General features: G+C 33.9%; 1 protein-coding gene and 1 pseudogene across 15 annotated transcripts in view; both read left to right on the forward strand.

The window, feature by feature from the left end:
- Positions 1-27,770, forward strand: part of USP15 (ubiquitin specific peptidase 15) — a 115,205-nt gene that overhangs the window by 31,914 nt on the left and 55,521 nt on the right. For all 14 annotated transcript variants that reach the window (XR_014314549.1, XR_014314550.1, XR_014314551.1 and 11 more), the window contains exons 3-6: positions 5-135; positions 10,395-10,521; positions 16,452-16,597; positions 20,451-20,512. Coding sequence is in view for 2 of the 14 variants with exons in the window: in XM_082742513.1 (XP_082598639.1) it covers positions 5-135; positions 10,395-10,521; positions 16,452-16,597; positions 20,451-20,512 (466 nt within the window). In the remaining 12 variants the exon portion in view is untranslated. The remainder of the gene's footprint in view (positions 1-4; positions 136-10,394; positions 10,522-16,451; positions 16,598-20,450; positions 20,513-27,770) is intronic.
- LOC309870388 (T-complex protein 1 subunit zeta pseudogene) lies at positions 21,667-25,003 on the forward strand (annotated as a pseudogene). The gene has a single exon. The product of its transcript is annotated as a T-complex protein 1 subunit zeta pseudogene (transcript).

Here is a 27,770-nt window from a genome sequence, read left to right on the forward strand (position 1 = left end):
GCAGATGGTGATGCCCAGTCACTTAAGGAACATCTTATTGATGAATTAGATTACATACTCTTGCCAACTGAGGGCTGGAATAAACTTGTCAGCTGGTACACTTTGATGGAAGGTCAGGAACCAATAGCACGAAAGGTACATATTTAGAATAAGTGAATAAAAATATTTTTATTGAACAGTCACATTTTATTGTTATAGTTTAATGACACAAATCCTCATCAAATATCTAAGAGAAAAAGACCATCAAGATGTTACTTTCATATTGTATAATGACGATAGCTAATACCTATAGAGGATTTACTCTTTGCTAGCCACTGTTAGAAGCAGATTATACATTATTATTAATTTAGTCCTCACAGGAATCTCTATAGGGTAGGTATTATTATCTTCATGTAGATGAGGAAATGAGGACAGAGATAGAGAAAGTCACATCAATTTAGAAACTCAGGCAACCTCTTTTCTTAACCACTGTACTGCAAGTTTTACAATTATAGTTTAGAAACATTAAAAATTATCCATATCTTTACTTTTTGGAACTAAAAAGTCATTTATGAAAGTGAGGATGTTGTCGTTATAGCAGAACACTAAGTGTTTAAAGTAGATCTGTCAATCTTACATATGTATTTGTTTTTTGTATCAGGCAGGGAAAGGGAAAGAAGGAAGGGTTTGGGGACCAGGATCTCTGAGCATGTAATTATTTATCTGTGTTGGTTTTTCCACACAGAAACAATTAAAAAGTCAAGTTATGTAACACAAGGGTACAAACCTCTAGTAGACCAAACCATACATGGATTTATTTGGAACTGTTGCTACAGACTAGTTATATTAATGATTTGTATGTATGTATTGATGGTTTAGGGATAGAATTCAATTCTGTTTTCTAAATAGAATGTGAGTGTACCTTTGATTTAGTTCAGTTTTTATTTTATTTATTTGAGAGAGAACACGAGCAGGGGGGAAGGGCAGAGGGAGAGGGAGAAGAAGATTCCCTGCTGAGCAGGGAGCCTACTGGGGGACTTGAGCCCCGAACCCTGGGATCATGACCTGAGCTGAATGCAGATGCTTAACCAACTGAGCCACATAGTCGCCCTAGTTCATTTTAGTTTTGACCCTTAACTTCACTCAGCCTTCTCTTATAGCCATTTCAAAATTAGGATTTCTGTCTTTTAGAAATGCTAGCCTTATACATATAAAGTAACCTATTTTACCTATAGTTGCTAGAGAATTGAATGTTTTGCTCAATTAAAGGATTGAGTGTTTAGCTCTAAAACTGTTTAGAAGAAGAACTTTATTCCTGGGATAAAAGAAAATCTATGCCTGGAATATCTTCAAATATGCTAACCTGTGTTACTTTAACCTTAATGATGTACTTTTTTTTTCTTAATAAAGGTAGCATATTATACAGTACTAGTATTTGGTATGGTAAACAGACCAACCAACAACTTCATTGGCATTACTTTTTGAAAGAGGTCGTGTTGGAATTTCTTAAAATCTGTGTCTAATAGCAAATTGAAACAAGTAGATAAATAAATACAAATCATGAAAACTTCACACAGAAAAAAGTTTCTCTGTTAAGAGGTCATCCATATATTTGTAATAAGATAGTTTAGAATTATTCAACCTGTAAGATAATATTTAAGCTTTATTGTGCATAAAATTATCTGGAGTTGTTTTTAAGATCTGTCTTCCTCCAAAATTAAATTAGTAAGTCTGGGAATTTCCACCTCTACTTTGCCCCCATGTGACTCTTATGACAATGAAATATACTGAAAGAATTACTATTTTTTTAGGGTCTGAAGCCCAACTTGGAATTTTAACTAATCTCTGAATTGAGGAATTTAGGATTAGTAGATATGATATAGAAACAAAGTAGTTAACCATCTCTCTGGGCCTTGAATCATCTCTAAAATGTTTCACTTATAATGTCAGACACTCAGTTAAAACAGCAACAAAAAAGGCAAAAATAAACATACTTGAACAAGAAATACAGTGGAACCAAAATCTAAGAGAAACAATAGACAGTAGAAACAGACCCATAAGGAATCAAACTTCAAAATACTGTGCTTTATTATGTTAAAAAAAAAAAAAAAAGACAGTTGAAGGACAAAACTGTTAAGAACAAATATAATTCCAAAACTATTAAGATCCAAATATAATTCTGTAATTCTAAAAATAATTTGAAAAAATTAAGAAGTAAATACTCAGTGTTTAATTAAAACACTGAATAGAACCAAAGAGAAATTTGTAAACTAAATAACATCAGTAGAAAGTATACAAAATAAGACTTAAAGAGACTGAAGGATGGAATGTACAGAAATAAGCAAATACACTTGGAGCACAATGCCTAATTTTAACATACACGCAAGTGGGCTCTTAGAAGGAGAGGGAAGTCAGAATAGAGTAGAAATAACACTGGAGTTAATAGCTGAGAATTTTCTAAAATGGATGAAAGGTGACATGCTATATAGAATCAAGAAATGCTGTGAAACCCATGCTAACAACAACAAAAAAATACAAACAAAACCAAGCAAAGGCAAAAAAAAGAAAAAAAAAAAAGATTTCTAATAGGAGCCACAAAAAAAAAGTCTGTTACCTTCAAAGTAATAATAAACAAATGATTTCCCAAGAGAAATGAAAGCTGAAAAATAACCAACCATCTTCAACATTATGAAAGAAAAATAACTGCCCACTCAGAATGCTGTATCCTTCAGGTGGTGAAAAAGTTGTTTTCAGATAAACAAATTGACTGAGTTTGTTACTAGCAGAACTGCACTAAAGGAAAACCAAAACAATCTTTAGAATGGAAGGAAATTATTCCATATGGCAGCTTGGAGGAGACACAAGAGAAAATGTAGATTGACAACAGTAAATATTGCAAATAAATGTTAAGTCAGGCTATTTAAAATGGTAGTTATTTCTATTTGGGATGAATGTATGCATAAATTTAAAATATGTGATATTTGCATATAAGTTAAGATAGTAGCCTCCTAGGTAATCTCCAATGAGCTCTTCCTTATATCTTCATCCTTGGGTAGTCCCCTGTGGCCAGCAACATACAGCAGAAGTTATAGCATGTGTATCACTTTCAAGATTAGCTTTTAGAGTTGAGGGAGTCAAAAGGTATAAACTTCCTGTTATAAAATAGGTAAATCATGGGGATGTAAGTATATAGCATGGCGACTATAGTTAATAATACTGTATTGCATTTTCGAAAGTTATTGAGTAAGAGTAGATCTTAAAAGTTCTCATCACAAGAAAAAAATTTTGTCATAGGATGATGGATGTCAACTTATTGTGGTGATCATTTCACAACATAGATAAATACTGAATCATTATGTTTTACACCTGAAACTAATATATGTCAGTTATACCTCATTAAAATAGAAAAAAATCAGACTATAAAAGACACCTTGGCTCGCACTTGGATGCACACACCCTCTTCCTCTCTCTCAGTTCTCAATCTGGGGAATTCAGCTGCATATTCAGGCAGCCTGTGGCAGGGCTCACATGGTAAGGAACTAAGACTTTTGACCAGTAGTGAGGAAATGGAAGCCTGCTAACAACCATGTGAGTGAGCTTGGAAGTGAATCCTCTAGTTTCATGCAGCTTTCAGGTAATTGAAGCCCCAGCCCACAGCTTGACGGCAGTCTTTCAAAAGACCCCAAGCCAGAATAACCCAGCTAAGCTGCTCCAGATTCTTGACCCTCAGAAACTATGTGAAATAATATTTACTCTGTTAAGTTCCTGGGTTTGGGGGTGATTTATTATGCAGCAGTAGAAAACTGATAACTGATTTTGGTACCTGGAAGTAGTGTGCTGCCTTAACAAAATTTGATCTGTGGTGGTGGAACCAGGCAGGGAGCAGAAGTTGTAAGAACCTGTAAGAGTATTTTTTTTTTTAAGATTTTTTAATGTATTTATTTGACAGAGAGAAATCCCAAGTAGATGGAGAGGCAGGCAGAGAGAGAGAGGGAAGCAGGCTCCCTGCTGAGCAGAGAGCCCGATGCGGGACTCAATCCCAGGACCCTGAGATCATGACCTTAGCTGAAGGCAGCGGCTCAACCCACTGAGCCACCCAGGCGCCTCAAGAACCTGTAAGAGTATTAATGAAAGCCTGAGGTGCCTTGAATAAATTGTTAGTAGAATTTTAGACTTTGAGGAGGACTTACAGGAAAGTGAAGAAAATCTTATCGGAACCCAAAGGAAAGTGATCTTTGTTATAAGGTAGCAGAAAGTTTAGCAACATGTCAACCGCAGTAAATTGAAAGATCAAAAATTGTACCTGATGAACTGAATCATCTGCCAGAACTGCCTGGTTTTCTTGTGCTGCACATAATCAGATGAGAGAAGGGAGAGAGAAGCTAAAGAAAGGGCTGCAAAAAAGGAGCCAAGACCTACTAGTGTTTTGAGGATTTCTGGCCTCTCCAGATGACAGTGCTGAAGCTATGATATGTTCCCAAGCAAAGATGAAAGTCAAGGCACTCTCACCTTTAACCAAAAGTTAAAGCCACGGGGATATGACTGTAAAATTCTTTAAGATCTCAGAAAAATCAAAGATAGTGCCTCACAATACTGTTCAGACAAAAGGCCCTTTAAAGGATTTCAGGTATACTTTGCACTTCCTTTCAATATGTGGCTTCTAGGAACAATAGGGCTTCTAAGAAGCTTAAGAGCATTGCCCTTCAGTCTTCTCAGCATAAACCCAAGATAGGACATATCTAGAGGACATTTGAGTATGTGCCTTTTTGTGTAAGGGAATGAGATTCCAGTGAGATCCACTGGAGACTTAACCATGTTTTTAAGAACCACTACTGTCTTGGACTACGGAGACAGGGTAAAACCAAAGTGTCTCCTACACTTCTACAGAAAGCAGGAGTTAGACTAAGAATTTACTAACTGCAAACATGTGCTAACTTCATGAAAATCGTATGACCCAGAACCAGAATCAAGTGTTGTGAAGACTTATTTTTAGGTAACGGCAGAATAAGCCCTAATCAAGGAACTTTAAGTATTTGCCCAAGTGGATTTCAGAAGGTCTGTGGACCATTGCCTCCTTTGTTCCTCTTACCCTCATACCCCTTTGAACAGGAATATCTAAAAAATTATCTTCTGCATGTCCCACCATTTTATTTTGGGTATATTTGGGGCTTATCTTATCTGGTAGTTCACAGAATTATAGATAAAGAGTAACTGTACTCAAATGCTTAAGAAACTGTACCCAAGGATGCTTATCTGTGCCTGGATCAGATATAAATGACAAGTTTCTGAACTTGGAGTTGATATTATAATGGGACGATACTAGTGGGGGCTTTGCAGGGAGTGAATGTATTTTACATGTTGCGGGGAGGGACTGTGACTTGTTGGGAGCCAGAGAGTGAACTGTAGTAGCCATCCTCAAAATATTCCCCAGTGATCACCACCTCCTGGTATTTAAACTCTTGTGTAATCTCCTGCATTGTACCAGAGTTAGTCTGTGTGACCAGGAAAATATGGTGGAGTGATAATATGTTATTTCTGAGATTAGTCTCTAAAAGATGTTGGTGGGGAGTGCTCTTTTGCACTCTCTTGCGTGCATGCTCTCTCTTTCTCTCTCAGATCAGTTGCTTTGAATGAAGTCATATTGCCATGCAGGCAGCCTATAGAGGCACTCACATGATGAGGAGCTCAATTCTCTGCCAGCAGCTGGAGAGGATCTGAGGACTGCCACATGATTGAGCTTGGAAACAGATTTGAACAACATGATTAAGCAGCATGACCTAACTGACATGCATTGCACTTAGTAAATGCAGAATACAAATTCTTCTTAAGTGGAATTTTTACCAAAATTGACCATTTGCTGGGCCCTCAAGCAAATTCCACTATATTTCTAATGATAGAAATTATTCAGTGTATTTTCTGTGCCCAGTAGAATTTAGAAGTCATTAACAAAAAGGTAACTAGATTGTCTCCTACTATCTAGAAGTGGAATAATATACTTCCAAAGTAATCCTTAGGTCAAAGAAGAAATACAAAGTAAAATTAAATTTAATTTTTATTTAAAATAAATTTAACTGAGTGATAATAGTACAATGTGAAAGAATGACTAATGTCACTCTTATAAGGAGTGTGATAGCTTAAATGCATATATTAGAAAAGAAAGTCAAAATCTATTGTCTCGGGACGCTTGGGTGGCTCAGTGGGTTAAGCCGCTGCCTTCGGCTCAGGTCATGATCTCAGGGTCCTGGGATCGAGTCCCGCATCGGGCTCTCTGCTCAGCTTCCCTCTCTGCTTCCCTCTCTCTCTCTCTGCCTGCCTCTCCATCTACTTGTGATTTCTCTCTGTCAAATAAATAAATAAAATCTTTTAAAAAAAATCTATTGTCTCAAGAAGTTGAGAGAAGAAAAGGAAATTAAGCTAATCAAGAAATAATAAAAATAGACATTAATAAAATAGAAAAAAAAATCTGTTTTAAATGAACAAAGTTGATTCAAAAAACAGTGAAGTTAGACAAGTAAAATAAATGTGAATTCTGGCAAGACTGATCAAAAGTAAAATCATGCCCAGGGCTGGGGGACCGAGGTCATCAAATTTTTTCTGTAAAGGGCCAGATAGTGAATATTTATGAGCTAGGATAGTCTCTGTGGAAACTGTTCATCTCTGCTGTTTTGGGTGCAGCCATAAATGATATATAAATGAATGGGCTTGACTCTGTTCTAGTAAAATATTTACAAAAATAATACAAGTCAAATGTAGCCTGTGGGTCGTAGTTGGCCCATCCCTAATCTTGGCCCTGGTTAGTTAATGCCTACCTACATCACAAATAATATTATTTGTATCTTATTTAGAATATATCTCACCATCTATGAAGTAGTCTTACTAAAAATTGCAAGAATAAAAAGATGGTGAACTTTTCTGTTAAATTATATTTTGGACATTTATCAGTCAGTTGCGCTGCATGGGATTTATTTGGATCCTGATTCAATAAAAATGAGATGGGGACAATTTAAATATTGACTGAATATTTGATATTAAGGGATTAGTTTTAATTTTGTTAGGTGTGATGTGGTATTGTGGTTTCTGAGTCCTTGTTTTTGAAGAAATATATCCTGAAATATTTGTGGATGAAATACTACATGTAGAATTTATTTATACTTCTCTGCTTGTCCTTTTTTTACCACTAGTAAGCATAGTACTCAGTAAGCGCTACAAAAACAAATGTTGCTAACTCCTCAAAAATAGTAAATGTGTCCCATTAGGCCATGTCATCAAACCATTCTAGAGTACCAGATTTCTTTTTTTTTTTTAAAGATTTTATTTATTTAGGGATGTCTGGGTGGCTCAGTTGGTTAAGCAGCTGCCTTCGGCTCAGGTCATGATCCCAGCGTCCTGGGATCGAGTCCCACATCGGGCTCCTTGCTCCTCAGGGAGCCTGCTTCTCCGTCTGACTCTGCCTTCCACTCTGTCTGCCTGTGCTCGCTCTCGCTCGCTCTCTCTGACAAATAAATAAAATCTTAAAAAAAAAAAAAGATTTTATTTATTTATTTGACAGGCAGAGATTACAAGTAGTCAGAGAGGCAGGCAGAGAGAGAGGAGGAAGCAGGCTCCCTGCGGAGCAGAGAGCCAGATGCGGGGCTCTATCCCAGGACCCTGGGATCATGACCTGAGCCGAAGGCAGAGGCTTTAACCCACTGAGCCACCCAGGTGCCCAAATAGTACCAGATTTCTTTAGAAATAACTTTGTTTCCAAAGGGGGAAGAAGTAAGCACTTGGAATTAAAGTTTCTATGAAACTTTCATATGCCCATTTATTTTATTTTATTTTTAAAGTAAAATGTTTAAAAAATCTTTACTTATTTGACAGAGACCCAGCTAGAGAGGGAACATAAGCAGGGGGAGAGGGAGAAGCAGGCTTCCTGCCGAGCAGGGAGCCCGATGCAGGGCTTAGTCCCAGGGTGCTGGGATCACTACCTGAGCGGAAGGCAGATGCTTAATGAGTGAGCCACCGAGATGCCCCTCATATGAAAATTAAAAAGTACATGAAATTTATCAATATATTTCATGACTTTCTACAGAATGCTCTCTAATATTCACAGCAAAATTAACAAATTGTATTTATTTTAATTCAGTGTAAACTTGTATTTCCCTCACTAATTTAGTAAAGAGATTTTACCTTCATTGTGGCTGTTAATGGGACTATTTTTATTTAGCCATAAGCTTTACATTTTGGATAGGAAGCCAAATTTCATCTTATGCTTGCTCTTTGTTTATAATCATATAACATAATTCACTTAGAAAAAAATAGTTTGGCAGTCACCTCTAATTCTGAAACATAACTATTATTTCTGAATATTCATGTTCCAGTCTTATTTCAAATGTGTATTTTAATGGTCATAATAATTAGGTAAGTATAACTTTGTACCTTGTTATAATTTTATAATCTCGTTTCTTCCTATTACACAGTTTTTGTAGCCATTATTTTAAATTATTTTTAGTGCATTTTTAATAAGGTAGTAGACTTTATATAAACAAATATATAAATAAATAATCTACATACAGACATAACACTAATACATAAATATGCTAGTTTTTTTCTCTATGGAGCTACTGTATTCAAGCTTTAATTATTCATATAGTATGGTTCTTTCAAATAAAAGTAGGGAGGACAAACTCATATTTTCTTTAAATAGCTTTTTAATACACTGCTTTTGGAAGTAGTAAAATGTCTTATGAACATACTAGTATTTTGAATACTGATGATGTGGGTTTTAACAATATAAGATATTGTGGAGAGAAGAAGAAAAATGGTGAGAAAAATCCTGAAACTCAATAAATTTTGAAATAATCTTGGTGTTTTGTTTTCATTGTTTATAATGACTAACAGCTAAATCACTAGATTCTTTCCAGGAAAATATCTGTTGGTGTTATGAAAATTAATCCTCATTTTTTAAAAGCTGTGCTTATGTAGAAAAATATTTCTCAAAGTAAATAATAATAAGGGATTTTCTTTTTTGTTATTTTATCCTGTTTTATTATGCCATTACCTGCTCTGTTTATCATTCTATTTTTCCTCCTAAAAATGAGGCCTGTGGGCACCTCAGTTTTAGCAACTTACCAATGATTAGTATTAATATATTTTGGGATTCTTACTCAGATACTGATTCCCAGAGCAAAAATTTCTGATTGATAGAATATTTGATTTCTGGTTTTTCTACTTAAATATAGCTACACATAATCCTGTAAAATTAAATGATAAGGTAGCTTTTACTACATTCTTAACCTCAAAAATAAATAAGCATAAGAGATTTAAAACAAATTTCATTAGTTAAGAGATAATTTATATATTAATTTCTAAAAGTAAGTAATATCTAGAGAGGTACAGGCTGTTGCCTGTTTTAGAAATGTGAGTATAACAAGTGTAATTAAGGGATTATAAATAACAAAGTATTATAAAAATTAATGTTGGATTGGACATTAAATATTGGCTAAACCGCATTTGAAGTTTTTGAGCTAAAACAATTTACCTGCAAGTGAAAGACAAATTTGTAAGGCCTTTGCTGAACTGATGCTAAGCTTGTGAGTTACAGCAGTTACTTGGAGCCTCCCTTTAGCCATATTTGTCAAATGTATCATGTATCAAGCTGATTACTATTTTCAGAAACAGTATTCATGACTGAAATTCTACAGTTAACCTTTAGAAGATCAAAAGGAAATATACTTACTTAAAAGGTGACCCTAATATATACATATTTTCTCTTTTCCTGCTTTGTTGCTTGCATGTTTAGCAGCTTTTTTTTTTTTTCCCATTCGTTGCATAGAATTACTAAGAGCGTATTTAAAGGTCAAAGAAAGTCATCTTACGTTGGAAAACTAACATATCACTTACAGGCCATTGCTGAATATTTTGGCCGCAGTAATTTGGAGTTCTTTTAAAAGATTATTTTAACATACAGAGTGATTTAACATACAGAGTTAGCTGTTGCTAACTGAAATTTTATAAAATTTCATAAAATTTTATAAAATTTTTAAGGGTTTTCTGCTTGAGATCAAGTAATAAAAGCTAGCAGTAGGTCTGGATCATTAATCAGAGCTGTACTTACATTGGGAGTAAACTTTCTCATTATAAATACTGAATGTATTCATTATTTATAGTATATCAGAATATCTTCATAGATGAGTAGAATGCCTTTCCAAACTATCTGTTAATGTTTAATATGATTATTCATGTTCTCTTAAATATTCCAAATATGTTTCTTTTTTTTTCAACTATCTAGTATCTCTTACTTCATATTGACAGTTTTTAATAGTTATGTTTTTGGAGATCTTCAGTTTCTAAAACCTCTTTAGAGAAATATATTGCTGTTAGAGACAGTGAAAAATATTGAGCTATAGCTAACACTGATTTGTTTTGGTTTTTAGGTGGTTGAACAGGGTATGTTTGTAAAGCACTGCAAAGTAGAAGTATATCTCACAGAATTGAAGCTGTGTGAAAATGGAAACATGAACAATGTTGTAACTCGAAGATTTAGCAAAGCTGACACAATAGGTAATACAAGATCCTGTCTCTTTGTTGAACCACTGCTATCAGAAATTTAGTTGTTATTCTATTATATTCTACTAGGATGATAACTAATTTTTAATGGTTTATACTTAAAACGTTACAGATTTCCAACCTTGATGCAATATATCTTAGCCTAGAGTTGAGTTATTTATCATGTCTAATCTACTATACATTATTAGGTGAGTTTATTAGTTGTGCCCCCCCAAAAATCAAATAATTATTGTTTTAATTGAGTATTTGAAAAAATACATATGTTTGTAACCTGGGTATAAAGTAGAACTGTAAGTAAAAATAAAAACTTGATTAAATAAACATTCTTCAGGTAATATAATATAGATATCAATAATAATAATAATAATAATGTTTCCCCTTCTTAGCATAGAAAATGACAAACTTTTTATTTTCTTTTTTCCTATTTATTCTCTGGACTCGAAATGCAAATTAAGTAGCTCCTTAGATAAGGCAGTAGGCTTAGCATTTTTATGACAAATTGATTTTTTTCTTTTTTTAACAATGAGTAGGTACAAATACAACTGTACCTAACTCCCACTATATATTTATATATCTACATATACCTATATATTTATGTATCTGCACATATAAGTGCATATTAAAATGTGGGGGTTTTGTTGCATTTGTTGTATTTAAAAACCACATTTTAATTTAAGATCAAGAATATGTTGATTGAGATGTTTTTTTAAATAAATGATCATGGATTTATAACAATTACAGCATTTTTTGATAAATCATAGCTCAGATTATCAAAGTTACTTATTTTCAGATAAAGGTATTGCAAAATAAGACTAGTGGAACTAACATTGATATTGGAAAATGTAAACAGACAGTAGAGACATAGCAATTAATGCAGAACTTCTCAGCAAGAAAAAGATTAGCAAATTTATGTATAGATTTCTTTGTTTAATTGTTAAGTATATTTTGGTTAAAAGTAAATAAGAATATTTACTTTTGACTTTCACAAATATATTTGACTTTTACCACTTACCCATATCACACAGAAGATACTTATAAACCTTTATGTTTCATGAAATAACATTATCATGCTTCAGTACCCAGTACTTGGTTGATCCTCATGTTTTTGCCAAATGGAATATTATGGGTGAATTTCTGTTTTCCCCCTTTATTTACCTAGAACATTTATAAGTTTGCAGTTCAGTTTAGTATATTCATCTTCCTAAAATGAAAGCTTAAAATACTATGTATAAATGTCATTTTATTATAATAATATATATAATTACTCAATTTTTGAATTTCTAGGTTTGTGGAACATATTCAGGAAAATAAAACATTTCTTCATACTAAAAACTGAAAGTTTTCAATATGTATAAAACTTCACTAATCATGATATTAAAGTATGCATAATAAGAATTATCTGTCCAACAAGGGTAATCTGTTAAAATTAAATAATAAAACTAATGTCTGAAATGTTCAGCTATTTAGAATATAAATGAGAAGCTACTTCTTAAAGCACTTCATACAGATGATGTTTTCTAGTTATTTTAAAAGTTATTTCCTTTTCTCCTTAGCTAATTTCTATAGAAAAATTATATATAAATATGAGACAATCAGAAATCTTATTTTAGAATATTAGTTCACTGAATAATATTTTTTTTTTTTAAGATTTTATTTATTTATTTGACAGAGAGAGAAATCACAAGTAGGCGGAGAGTCAGGCAGAGAGAGAGAGAGAAGCAGGCTCCCGCTGAGCAAAGAGCCCGATGCAGGGCTCGATCCCAGGACACTGAGATCATGACCTGAGCCGAAGGCAGCGGCTTAATCCACTGAGCCACCCAGGCGCCCCCTGAATAATATTTTTAACTCATTATATGAAGATCAGCTGGTTTAATTTCTGAATTCAGTACAAGCCCTATGGCGTTTTCATACTAAGTACTAAGTAAGAATTTGTCAAGGAGATAGTTAATTTATAAAGATCTCTGCTTCAAAAAGTTTATAATTTGCATAGATTTTAATGAACATAGTTAAATTTACTAATATTTTAAAAGCTACATACATTGAATATATGCCTTAAAATTGTGAATTAACTGAATTTTTATACAGCTAAAATTTCTTACTAAATTAGAGCAATGTTTGTCAAGACTTTGGGTGGCCATTACATATTTTGGGAGTAAAAAAAATGGAATGAAAAATATAAAAATAGAAAATAGCAACACATGTGTATTTTGGGTCACAATTTCTTACTGTAGGTCTTAGTTTTTAAAAGTCTGACTCTATTAGAGCAAGTTTGCTTTCTAAGCAAAAGGTTTTGCAAAAATTAAAATTAAACTGGGAATTTTAGAGACTTCATGATTACAGTTATCATAGTTTTAGCCATTGTGGAATACTTCCTATGTTTTTGGCACTTCTTAGGAAGTTCCTTATTTAAACCTCAACAATACTGTATCCCCTCATTGGTTAGGGGATGAAGTTGAGGCTTAGGAAGTTTAAATATTTACTTAGGTTCACCCTGGTTCTACATGAGAGTCCATATTTAAACTCTACACAGTCTCATCTCTTGGTTGCTGCCTTGTACAATCTGTGCAAATGTTAATTGGGCTGATTTTGTTTTTCTGAAGGAAGTGAGTGTTGAAATAATAAAAAATTGGGATAATAAGAAAGTAAATATGGGATGTATATTTTTCCCTTGTGATCTCATTGTGATTAAAAATGATCCAAATATATAATGTACATAAAATATAGTTATGTTATAAAAATAGAATTAAGAAATAGAAGCACCTTTTTTCTGTTTTTGCCAAATTAATAAAATGTCTCATTTTCAGCTAATACTACCTATACTGACTTATGATATAGTTGCCCTAGGCAGGATCTAAATAATTTACCTCATTCAGAGCCAAAATATCTTGGCTTTGAGTATTTTTCTCCTTAAATTGACATACTTGGTTTTTTTTTTCCTTAAGGTAGGATGTGCAGAGAAGTAAATTAAATTGACATATTTGAGTATAGAACACGTACCAATAAGAGATACAAAATTTGGGTTTTTAAAATTTTTTTCTTTAAGGATATACTGAAAAAATAATTTTTGTTATAAAATTACTAGAAAATGCTTTGTGTTTATATAAAATTTATTTAAAAATTGTGTAGCCTTATTATTAAATATTCCTACTAGAAATTTTGTTATAATTTTATTTTATTATAGGAATTAATATTTTTCTACCTCTGTAAGTTTTTCATTAACTGCCTAATACAGTCAGACTCATATGGAGAAGTCTACACACACTCTCAATACTTTGACATTCTCAACTCAAGTGATCTTAATCTGTATCCAACTTCAGGTATCAGTTTCCCAGCTATACCCTAGCCTGTCATTATCTATAACTGCACCTGGCAGATCTCAGTTTGATCATCCTGCTTTCTGCCTACCATTCACTCTGCTTTCATTCTCACTTGACCCTGCTACATCAGACATTCAAACCTACCACTCTCCTTGGCACTGTGATGGTCTCTAATTACTTCCATGTTGATAAATCTAATGGTAATTTTAGTCTTCCATTTTCTTAACCTGCCAGCAAAAATTATACTTACTCACTTTTCCATCTAGAAATAACTTCTTTTTATGTGGCTTCCACAGCACAAGTTTTCACTGCCTGCATCTTTTCAGAAAATCTAAAAACATCCTCTTCATATTCCTGATCTCAAAACATCAGGGTGTTGCCATGCTTAGTCTTTTAATGTCCACTTTTGTTTGATGATTTCCTTCCATGCTCTAGGTTTTTACTTTCTGCATACTGGTATCTTTTGTATTCGTATCTCCTGCCCAGAATTCTCCCTTAATTCCAGTTCATTCAATTCATAGCTTCACTTCCATCTGATAGGAATCTCAAGATGTAACATGTATGCAACTGAAGTCTGTCCTTCCCCATCTGAGTATTCACCACTTGTATTCTTTCAATTGCTCAGGCTAAAAACCTTGGTATCATTCAGATTCTCTTTTTTGTTTCTCACCCTGCATGTTATCTAGCAGCATATCTTCTTAGCAGTTCTTCAAAATTTGTTCTCAGTCTGACCACTTAACGTTGCTTCTCCCTTAGTTTTGATTGCTGCATAGTCTGGACTACACTTGACATCTTGCAGTTTTTCTACTAGCAGCAGAAGTGAACTTTTACAATGTCAGATCATGCCACTTCTCTGTTCAAAACTCAGTTGCTTCTCCTCTTACTCAGATAAAAAAGAATACTTTAATAACTTACAAGATTGTAGACAAAAGTCTTGTTTCCACCTTGCTCATTTCACTTCAGCCACATTGGTGCACCATGCTGTTCTAAAACATGCCAGATACATTCCCACCTCAGAGCCTTTTGCACTCCTTTCTTCTGCTTGTAATATTTTTCCCCAGTATGAAGTATCTTATGAAACTCAATGAAGAGGAAATTCCTGTATGTGTCTGTATGTATTATATTATATATGTAAATATTTGTGTGTATTAATAGACAAGATATTTTTTCTGAAAGAAATATCAAAATGTTAACAGTAGCTCTCTCTATAGACATTTTATTTGTATTTCCTGAATTTTTGCAGTGAGCAGGAATTATTTATGCAATCAAGAAAAAGTACTCATTTTTATTAGACTAAAATGACCACCCTTCCTCAGCTGCTTCTTCTAGCCTCGTTCCTGCATAATGTTCTGTTGCTTGATCTGTGTGCTGGTTATGTGGGTGTGTTCACTTTGGAAATTTATCATTATATACTAATGGCCTATGCATTTTTCTGCATACATTTACACTTCAATAAGAAGAGCAAAAAAAAAAAAAACCCAAAATAGAAAGCAGTTAGTATATTTTATGTAATTATTTAAATATTCTGGCTAATTTTCTCTTGAGTTTTCAGATACACTGCAAGATTTCCTATTTATTTAGTGCCTTAATCAAAATCTCATTGACTATGACTGTTAAAGAACTTCAGCTACTAAGTAGAACATAAACAGTATTATCAGACTAAATTTAATGATGTAGGATTCTTCAGAGAACATATATTACTAGGTTTAGTATTTTAATGTTTCTTTCCAAACTAACCAGGTATTCTAAAATGTAGAAGTATTTTATATTTCTTTGTATGTTAATAGGTATTTTATTGTTTTCTTGAGTCTAAGGTAGGCAAGTTATTGACCAGAATTCAGTAGATTTAATAGTATTTTCTAATATCTCTTTCTCATGTTTAAAGATTTTAAAGATTCATTTAACTATGTGGCACTGAAATTTAATTGCATCTTTACTCTCAAATATGTGTGTATTCCTGTATCTTATTTTATAGCAAGTTAACCTGCTGCAGTTTTTAAAAAAGGCTTTTTTTCACTCACATAAATAACTTTGAAATAAGGAAAATACATGGTTTTCCTGTGAAACCAAATTTTTACCAATACAGACATCCTTCAGAGAAGCACTTTCCTTTGTGTCCATATATTCTGTTTTTAATTTTAGTTAACTATTCAAACTGTAAATAATACTCAATTTAATATAAATTATCCTAAAATTGGTTATATACATTTAAAAATAGTTTCTATCTATAGCATGTCTGACTTATACTTTTTCTAAATGCAGCATATCATCAGAAAATATATTAAATTTATAGTGTGTAAAAAGTTAAAGGTCATCCTGTATAATATAAATTATACTGTAGTATTACATGATTGAACTCTTCTCCCTTGCGGGATCTTAATTTCCCCAAGTAGTTTTCTGTCAGAGTTATAATTACCATTTTGTTCCTATAAAGCATACTGGGTATCTTTATTATTCTTTATATAATGTCCTACATATTTGTTCATCTATTCTTGCTATTACATCAGTATTTTAAATTTAGGGCTTTTATGCTGGTGAGCACTTAGCTATGTATGGTATATTTTAAAATACTTATTATATTTATGTATCTTTCCTCCTTAAATCTAGATACAATTGAAAAGGAAATAAGAAAAATCTTCAATATTCCAGATGAAAAGGAGACCAGATTGTGGAACAAATACATGAGTAATACATTTGAACCACTGAATAAACCAGATAGCACCATTCAGGATGCTGGTTTATACCAAGGACAGGTATTGTTTAGCAATACTATTTATTTTAAGCATACTATACATGAAGCTTTTTGAAGTCACAAACTTTATGACTATCTTGACAATGTATAATGGGTTCTACTGTCTCTGGCTTTGTCTTTTTTTTTTTTTTTTCCTTAAGATTTTATTTACTTGACAGAGAGAGTTACAGTAAGAGAGGGAACACAAGCAGGGGGAGTGGGAGAGAAGCAGCCTCACCATTGAGCAAGGATCCTGAGGTGGGGCTCCATCCCAGACCCTGGGATCATGACCTGAGCCTAAAGGCAGATGCTTAACTACTAAGCCCCTGAGGCACCCTGGCTTTGTCTTCTTTCTAACTCCTCTCTTCCCTGTTCTGCTGATCACTAGCAATAACTTGATTTCCTCCTTGAGCTTGAGAATAACCTACTTTTTGAAAAGAAATTATTTTCCATCTGTTAAACAGCTAATATAATAAGATGGGTCAGCAAACTTTCTATAAAGAATCAAATAGTATTTTTGGCTCTGTAGCCCATATGGTCTCTGTTACAACTACAATTCTTCCATTGTAGTAACACAAAAGTAGTCCCAGACAATATATAAACAACAAGCTTCATTTACAAAAGCCGTCATTGAGCTAAGTGAACTCTAGTTTGCCAGCCCTTGGTAAGGTATCAACCCCAGTTTCGTGTTTCTTTATAATATAATCCAAAGAAGTGAATGTGTTAGGAAATGAAGACATTTAGACATAATCAGCAAGTCCTACTGATTCCATCCTCTAAATATTTTTTTTTAATTAATCTCTCTATTCCATTGTCAGCCCTTTCAGTAGTATCTTATCGGGTCCCTCTGTGTCTAGTCTTCTGTTTGTCCATCCTCAGTCTTCCATATTTCTATTAGAACACTTTTTCTAAAATGTAAAACTCGATGTTTCCTTATGATAAACTTTTCCTGGTTCCCTAACAATTGTAGAATAGTCTTAACACCTTAATACAGCATGCAAGTCAAGGTTTGACCTTTTGGCTAGTCTTCCAGCATCTTTAGATTATCCTTGCCTCGTGATTTATGCTTTAACAATACCAAACTGAACTGCTTGTAGTTCCCTAAGCATACTATGCTATTCCCAACTTCTGTGCTTTTATCTGTGTTAGTCCATCTGCCTGTTGTACCCTTCTTCCCAATGCCTGCATCAATCCAGCAAAAAGTCCTTTTAAACATCAAAATATTCAAATTAACCATTCCATTCTATCATGTAGTCTAATCAAAACAGACTGTTCATTCTTCAGATTGCAGTTCAAATATCATATCATCTCTTCAGCCTTTTCTGATCTGTTTTTCTCAATATCTCTTTGAAGTATAGGAATTTTCTACTTTGTGGGAAAAATTACTCCTTTCACTTCATATGATTTATGTATATGTCTTTTGTGTCATTCATTATGTACTTTATTTATATGTTGAGCTTCTCCACTAGACTTTGAGTTCCTTATGTTAGTTGGACTTTGTGTCTATTTATTTTTGTTTTTATTTTTAGTACTCGACACAGAACCTGGTCCTGTGATACACGAAGATTTTTATTTTGCTTGGTTTTATTAAAAATAATTATTGATAAGAGTGCCTGGGTAGCTCAGTTAAGTGTCTGACTTCAGCTCAGGTCATGATCTCAGGGTCCTGGTATCAAGCCCTGCATCTGGCCCCCTGCTTAGTGGGGAGTCTGTTTGTCCTTCCTCTGTTCCTTCCCCTGTCTCTCTCTTTCTATCTCACTCTCTCTTTTCTTTATCTCTCCCTCAAATAAAATATTTTAAAAAATTATTATTGATACAGTATTATGATATAAAGTTTTTTTTAAAAAAATTAAGAACAACTGAGGAAATTGATTTTTAGTAAATGCCTACCATATGTCATGTATTGTATTATGCTATAAAAACAGTGATTTTCCATGAATCATGGAACACTACAACAAAAACTTATGATGTACTGTATGGTAACTAACATAAATAAAATTAAAACAATGATTTTTGGACTTACTTTAGCTATTGTAGTCTTAAATGAAATCTTATAAAAAGTAATGTGTATTATAATCAGAATTTGAGTTAACCTGATTAAAACTGGGGTAGGGAACTTGGAACTCTCATGGTTAGTCAACACTCCCCTCCTTAGCCAGACAGTTCCCTCTTTCACTCCTTAGTTACCATCTGTAGGTTTTGAGATAGTTCCAGGAGTACAATTTGGAATACATAGAACCATTTCTTTATAAAACTTTTCAGTGATTGAGCCTATGTAATGGTTTTTATTCTGTCTTGTGCATTAGAAAGCTTAGGCTTAGAGAATTTAAGTAATTTGATGTTCTTGATAGGAATGCAATTATTGGGACACCTGGGTGGCTCAGTCAATTAAGCTTCTGCCTTTAGCTCAGGTCATTATCTCAGAGACCTGGGATCGAGCCCACTGAGCAGAGAGCCTGCTTCCTCCTCTCCCTCTGCCTGCCTCTCTGCCTTTTTGTGATCTCTCTCTCTCTCTGTCTCTATGTCAAATAAATAAATAAAATCTTTTTAAAAAATGGAATGCATTTATCACATTGCAGATGACAGTAAATTATTTTAATAAGAAGATTAAATTTCCTTGGGGTGCCTAGGTAGTTCAGTGGATTAAGCCTCTGCCTTAGGCTCAGGTCATGATCTCAGGGTCTTAGGGTCCTGGGATCCAGCAAGCCTGCTTCTCCCTCTCTCTCTCTGCCTGTCTTTCTGTCTACTTGTGATCTCTCTTTCTGTCAAATGAACAAATAATATATTTTAAAAAGATTAAATTTCCTTACAAACGTTTGCTCTTTTGAAATAAGAATGTTTCAAAGAACATGCTTTAAATTTTCCAGATTTTGCACTTATTTTCTGACTGATGATAAATGAACTAAACATTATCCTAGACTTTTTTTTTAGATGTATATATTTATTTTAGAGGGAGAGGGGCAGAGGGGGAGAGAGAGAGAGAGACTCTCCAGCAGACTTCCTTCTGAGCACAAAGCCTACTGGGGCTTAATCTCAGAACCCTGATATCATGGCCTGAGCTATAATCAAGAGTCAGTCACTTAACCAACTGAGTCACCCAGGTCCCTTGTCCTCGACTTTTTAAAATTTTTACTGAAATCAAAAGTAAAATGAAACATCAGAAAGTAAAATTTTTCTTCTGATTAGTTTGTTGTATGTGTTCTGGAAACAGGCTTATATTTTACATGATTAGGATCCAAATGCCTACTTAAAAATGGTCTGAAACAGTCCACAAAAGTATTTTACCAAGAGTATGTAGAGTAGGTTACAAAATTTGAAACGTTAAGAAAAAGAGTGGAGGGGCGCCTGGGTGGCTCAGTGGGTTAAGCCTCTGCCTTCAGCTCAGGTCATGATCCCGGGGTCCTAGGATGGAGCCCCTCCCCTTGGCGGGGAGCCTGCTTCCCCCTCTCTCTCTGCCTGCCTCTCTGCCTACTTGTGATCTCTGTCAAATAAATAAATTTTAAAAATAAAATAAAATAAATAAAAATAAAAAGAGTGGAAAGTGAGTATCTAGGTAATAATACTTAGCTAAGATTATACATCAGTATTTTAACAGCTGTGACCATTTATTGGGCATCTGGGGTTTTTTGCATGGTGCTGTGTTACAGTCTACAAGTGGAAAAGAAGTAGAAAACATACTCCCTAAACTCAAGGAATTTATATTCTATTTATACTGCCCAGCTTTGGAATCAAAATGCAAATACTTCTTCACCTGTCTACTCTGTCCTTGAAATAATTCCAGATTTGCTCTAGTTTCTTAGTATAGTCAGCTAATCTAAAGTTATTTTAACTTCGGAGTTAAGGAAAAACGTTCTTCTGTTGTGTCATATTTACAGGTGTTAGTGATAGAACAGAAAAATGAAGATGGAACATGGCCAAGGGGTCCTTCTGCTCCTAAGTAAGTGCTCCCACTTTTTATGGCAGATTGCATGTTTTGAAGCCTTTAATTTCAGATAACAAAATCCAGAAAGATAGAAGATACATAATTGTATGTTGCAAGTATATATACATGCTTTATATATTAATATTTTATCCTCAGTTTAGAAGTTATCTAAATATGCATTTAAATTAAAAGCCTTCCAATTCATATCTCTTTTAGAATAAGGAACAGTGTAAATATGTTGTAAATATAATGTTGCATTGTCTAATATGTCAAATCACTATTAAACATTTTATTTACTATTTTTCAAGCTTTTTGTGTTTCTTTAAAGTATCTGTTAAAGAATACTCTATCAAAATGAATCTAATATGAAAGCAATATTTTTATTTATTTAACTGTTTTAGAATATAAAAGCACAAGTAGATATACAGGAGTATAAGAATTGCTTTTGATGGTAAATGAGGAATGAAAGAATTAGAAATCTTTAACTTTTTTTTTAATATGGTAAGAACCATATTGAGATCTTGAGAGCTTGAGATCTACCCTCTTAAATTTTGAAGGGCACCATACAGTATTGTTAACTGTAGGCACATCGTTGTATAATAGATATCTAGAATCTAACCATCTTATATATCTGAAACTTAATTCCTGTGGTCAGTAATTTCCCATTTCTCCCTTCCCCTAGCCTTTGGCAGCCATCATTGTGGTCTCTGTTTCTATGACTGTTTGACTAGTTTAGATATCTCATATATCTAAATCATACAGTTTTTGTCTTTCTATGATTGGCTTATTTTACCTAATGTGATTTCCCCTAGATTCATTTTTGCTATCACATATGGCAAGATTTCCTTCCTTAAAAAAGACTTAACGTTCTTTAAAAAAAAAAAAAAAATAGTCTGGATAATTCTTTGTTGCATGTATATACATTTTCTTTATCCATTCATCCATCAGTAGACATGATTATTTTCCTATCTTGGCTATTGTAAATTGTGCTGGGGTGAGCATGGGCATATAGGTATCTCTTTGAGATGATTTCGTTTCCTTTGGATATATACCCAGAACTGAGATTTCTGGATTGTATGTACTTCTATTTTTATTTTTTTGAGGAACTTTCATACTGTTTTCCATAGTGGCCACCTTATTATACATTTCTACCAACAGTGTACAAGTGTTGCAGTTTCTGTCCATCTTTGTGAGCTCTTGTTATCTTTTGTTCTTTTGATAATAGCCAGCCTAACAGGTATGAGGTGATATCTCATTGCATATTGATTTGCATTTCCCCAGTGATACTAATGTTGAGCATCTGTACCTGTTGGACCATGGTATGCCTTCTTTTTGCGAAATGTTTATTCAAGTCTTAAGGCCCACTATTTAATCTGTTTATTTGGGGTTTTGCCACTGAATTGTAGGAATTCACTATATATTTTGGATATTAACCTCTTATCAAACACATAGTATAAAGATTTAAAAATAAGACCTGAATCTGTAAAACTCCCAGAAGACATCTTAGTGGAAAAGCATCATCATATCTGTCCAGGCAATGATTTCTTGTCTATGACACCAAAGTATAAGTAATGAAAGCAATAATAGACAAATGGTACTATATCAAAAAAAGTTTATTATGTACAGTAAGGGAAACAACAGAGTGAAAACCATATACAGAATGGGAGAAAATATTTTTAATGTTCTTTGGAATTATCAGATCTACACTCCATTATCAAAAATACTGAATGCTAGCTGTATTTCAATTTCAGACTTTGAGACCTTTGAAAAGTAATATGGTGCATATGCCACCTATTATTTTCATATACCTATGGATCTAGGGAGACTCTCTTAATCAAACACATTAATATTCAGCAAATATTCACCCTGAGTAGAATAAAGGACTATAAATAGTTTCATATCAGTTTAGGGTAGATTGCCCTCAAGTGAATTATAAAATGATTTTTAAATTTTCAGAGTTTTTGGAATTTCAGATTTTCAGATAAGGGATTGTAAAGCTATATTTTGAAATCCTTAAAATAATGATTCTTGAATAAATTAAAAATAATTTATTGATTGCTAACCTAGCAAATAAAAGAAAAATGATCCTTAAAAATGGTATCCATGGGGACACCTTGGTGGCTCAGTGGGTTGAAACCTCTGTTCTCGGCTTGGGCTCTTTGCTCGGCAGGGAGCCGGCTTCTCCCTCTCCCTCTCTGCCTGCTGCTCTGCCTACTTGTGATCTCTGTCTGTCAGATAAATAAATAAAATCTTAAAAAAAAAAAGCGTGGCTGCGCTGAGCCAGCTTTGGGTGCTCTGCACACCAGGTCTCCTCCTCTTCCTGTTCTTATTAGCTATGGCGGCCATGAAGACCCTGAATCCCAAGGCCAAGGTGGCCCAAACCCAGGCAGCACTGGCAGTTAATCAGTGCGGCACAGGAACTAGAGAACATCCTGAGGTCAAACTTGGGGCCTAAGAGCACTGTGAAGATAGAAGCCTGTTTCTGGTACTGAAGACATCAAACTTACTGAAGATAGCAATGCACTGCTCCATGAAATGCAAATTCAATACTCAGCAGCCTCCTTAATAGCAAAGTGGCAACAGCCTAGGATGACATAACTGGTGATGATACCACTTCCAGTGTCTTAATCACTGGTGACCTACTCAAACAGGCAGATCTCTACATTTGTGAAGATCTTCATCCCAGAATAACAGAAGGATTTGAAGCTGCAAAGGAAAAGGCAGTTCAGTTTTTGGAACAAGTCAAAATAAGCAAAGAGAAGGACAGAGAAACACAGATGTGACCATGGCCACACTTAAAATGTCTCCCTCCTAAAGTACATGCTGAACTTGCTGATATCTTAACAGAGGCTGTAGTGAACTCTATTTTGGCCTTTAAAAAACAAGGTGAACCTATTGACCTTTTCATGGTTGAGAACATGGAAATGAAACAAATCTGAAGCTGATAAAGCTTAATCAGAAGTCTGGTTTTGGACCTTGGGGTGTGCATCCTTATGTGAAAAAAAGAAATAGAAGATGCGCACATCCTCACATGTAGTGTGTCATTAGAATATGAAAAAACAAGTGAATTTTGGCTTTTTTTTTTTATACAAGAGTTCAGATGGAGAGAAACTTATAAAAGGTGAAAGAAAATTCATTGAAGATAGAGTTTAAAAATAATAGAACTGAAAAATCTGTGTGATTCAAATAAAGCATTCAAAAGGGAGTTGACCCCTTTTTCTTAGATGCTCTTGTGTAGAGCTGAAAGGAGAGATGTGGAAAGGCTGACTCTTGCTTGTGGTGGAGTAGCTCTAAATTCTTTTGATGATCTAAATCCTGATTGTTTTTGGACATGCAGGACTTGTCTATGAGTATACATTGGCAGAAGAGAAATTCACCTTTATTAAATTTTATTGAATCCATCATATTATTGGTCAAAGGACCACATAAACACACAGTCACTCAAAGGCTCAATAAGGATGGTTTAAGAGCTGTTAAAAATTCCATTGATGGTGGCTGTGTAGTTCTAGATGCTGGAGCAATGGAGGTGGCAATAGCAGAAGCCTTGATTAAATATAAGCCCAGTGGAAAGGGCAGGGCCCAACTTGGAGTTCAAGCGTTTGCTGATAAATTGCTCATTTTTCCCAAGGTTCTTGCTCAGAACTCTGGTTTTGACGTTCAAGAAACACTAAAGTTCAAGCAGAACATTCAAAATCAGGTCACCTTGTGCGTGTGGACTTGAACACGGTCGAGCCAATGGTAGCAGGCAACGTAGGCTTATGGGATAACTGTTGTGTAAAGAATAGCTTTACACAGTCCTGCAGTATGATTGCCACCAACATTCTCCTGGTTGATGAGATCACGAGAGCTGGAATATCTTTGAAAATGTTGAATTGAAGCTTCCCCGTATCATCTGAATCATGAAGATTCTACAGAGTGATCCTAAGAATAGCTCTGGAAGCTTGCAGTGATTTTCAAAAGCATTTTCTTTCCCCATATGAAAAAAAGAGAGAACACTGACACCCATATTCTGACATTCTGAAATTATAATTACAGTATTTTTTAAAATTATACTGCAGTGTACACATTAAGTAACAGGATGTTTTGCTTTAGCTTCAGTGTTATAAAAGTACCAAGTTAGATATGTTATCTACCTTGTTATTGAATGTTCCTTGAAATACAAAACAACAACAACAAACCTACAGTTCACCTTTAATGAGTGGCTCTCTGTTTTTTATCTTAGGTGAGGTTTTTTTCATTTAAATTTTTTATGAGACTGTGTTAAGTATATTAACTACATTTTATTATTATTCCACTTAGAATAAGGGTAGAACTTAGTTTAAGAAGATATTGAAAGCACATGGTTAGAATCATGTAAATTTCTTGATTGATAAAGTTCTAGAAATTAGGAATGTTTTCTTTGTGAATATTTTTGATCTTTAGATCAGAACAACTCTTGTTTTTTCCTAGCTTATCTTTAGATTGTTACGTACTTGTTATAGCTTTAAATAATTTTTGAAACTTCAAAATTGCTTGTGCCCTGAAAAGTACCTTGAGTTCTAAGGATTTACTTAAAGAACTATAGCACTTGCTTCTATAAGAGAAAACACAGATTCTTACATAATACCTAACATCATACACATGCAGTAAATGTTGGTGAATGAAAGTACTGCTAAAAATGTGTTGATGTAGTTAAGAGCTCCAGTCTTCACTGAATCACCCAGAGTAATAGGAAACCCAAATTTCTAAGCATGTAAAGTTAAGTATCTACTTACTATAAAATGTGCCCAAACCATGTAATAGAATGTCATAAATTGTCCAATGATAGTTTATTAGAATAAAATAATTTTTTTTAAATAGCACCAGTATATGAAAAGACTCTCTGAAAACATAGAGTAAAAGGAAATTCTCAATAAAGTCTGTAGCAAACATTATACTGAGAAATTTTGAACATGAACTAAATGGGATTGGAAGTTTGAAAAGAAAAAAAAATGCACTGCTTGCATATATTACAGTCATCTGCTTAAAATCCAAAACCCATCTAAAACTAAAACCAAGAAAATTCAAGATTCTCTAAGACTAAATTTATAAAAATTAGGGGTGCCTGGGTGGCTTAGTTGGTTAAGCATCTGCCCTCAGCTCAGGTCATGATACATAGGGTATCAAAAGTTGAGGGAAAACATTGCAAGTTGTAATATGGTGATAAAAGGAAGAATCACCTGTTGACTTCGTTAAAAATGGTTTCTAGGGACGCCTGGGTGGCTCAGCTGGTTGGGCAGCTGCCTTCGGCTCAGGTCATGGTCCAGGTGTCCTGGGATCGAGTCCCGCATCGGGCTCCTTGCTCAGCAGGGAGCCTGCTTCTCCCTCCGCCTCTGCCTGCCATTCTGTCTGCCTGTGCTTGCTCGCTCTCCCTCTCTCTCTCTGACAAATAAATAAAATCTTTAAAAAAAAAAAATGGTTTCTAGGCCCCATCACCAGAATTTCTGATTTGGTAGCACTGGGTGGAGTGAAGCTCCGGAATTAATGGTTCTAGTAAGTTCCCAGGTGATTCTAAAGCTTTTGATGTTAGGATCACATTTTGAGAAATTTTGTAGGTGATGTTTCTTAATATTTACTATGTGGCCCACCGTAGTATGAACAGAATATAAAGATAAATCTTTATGTTGGGTCCAGGTGCATTTTTAGGTGCTGCTTATGAACAAGAAAATACCAGTATGATAGGTATGTTTCCTGAAACAGAGGAATGTCCTGGGCCCATTTTTATCAGAATGGAGACTATATATTCTTAGCTAAAGCTGAATTTTTGTGCTACTTGATTGAGAAGGAATACTAAATATTAAATGTTAAGGGCAAAGTATAATTGTTTGAAACATGTAATCCTGTAGTTACAAAAATGCATATATCTTGTAACAACCCATAATCTGTATTAGAAATCTAAAGCTACCTAAAAAATACTTGAGATTTTTCTGTCTGGATTTTTCTGCTAGATACCAAGATTGATTTGAAATTTACATCTTTATATTCATGTTATGTTTTTAAAATACTCAAGTGCTTAGTTTTTTTCAGAACTTGCATTTCTTATCTAGTTTTTCTGATTTCTTGAACTCCCTAAAGAGAGGAGAAACCTAATCCGTAGATTATACCTCTTATTTTCCAGAGTTTGTTGAATGTTAACACTTTGTTCCTTAGCCGTAGCTTCTGAGACACAACTCTGTTAAATTTTGACTAAGTTGTACAATTAATCTTTTTCTCTGTGGTTGTATTTAGGTATAGTTATTTTAAAGGATGGCTTTGATATTATTAATATTAGAGAAAAAAATCTAAATTACTCTTGTGAGAATAGCACAAGAAATGGATTTAATTCAGATATTTTCATTAGTTGTTCAAAAATACAAAAGACATGTGATTAACTATCTGGTGAATAAAAGTTGAAGGTCATTGATGATTGTGAAAAGGCAGTTTTCATGGGCTAGAAAATAGAAAACATCCAGAGAAGAATCTAAAATTAACCACATAAGGCATGAGAGGCCAAAAATAATCAAATGGAAAACTAAGCTAGTAGTTCTTACTCGTACATTGTCTCTTTGCCATCTGTGTTGTTCCGATTAACAAAATTCCAAATTGGTGACCAAAACACCAAGTATAAACTAAATCTGGTACCTTATTACTTTTTATTACAGCACTGTGTTCCTGAGTGCTCTGCTTGGCAAGAGGGAGCACTTATAAATAAAACTATTGCATATTTCTTTTTGCTCAAAATAAATAATAAAAGCATGTAGGTGACTCTGCAATATTCTGTTTTTGTTTTTTACACCATCTGTTTCAATTCTGTATTTGCTTAAATACTTCTTTAGAATTTTCTTGAGTGATTAAACCCAGTTTGCATATGTAATTAGAAGTTTAACTGTATAAATTGATTCAGAAATGATGCATAGAGCTATTTGGTTGAAAATTCCTAAATTACATACTAGGAAACTCATACTAAAGTAAAGTATTGGTTTCATTTTAACAAATTGTACTGAGTTTAAATTTAACAATTGTACAATTTAACAAATTGTACTGAGACTTTTTAAGTAATTATAGGCATAGTTTCTGCTTATTTGAAACAGTAGGTTTGGTTATTGCAGGTTTTTTGGGGCACTAAACAAGCTATATTTATCATAGTTCACAGAAAATGTGTTATCAGTTTTAATCTTGTTCAAACATGAAGTTGGGGATTGAGTGGTTTGAGTTTGTGGGAGTTGAGAGAGGGCTCATAAACCAGCTTTTGATTCCTTGTAATTCATTTATAGTC

The sequence above is a fragment of the Mustela nivalis genome (genome assembly GCF_964662115.1).
Source record: "Mustela nivalis genome assembly, chromosome: 7".
Taxonomy (NCBI): Eukaryota; Metazoa; Chordata; class Mammalia; order Carnivora; family Mustelidae; genus Mustela; species Mustela nivalis.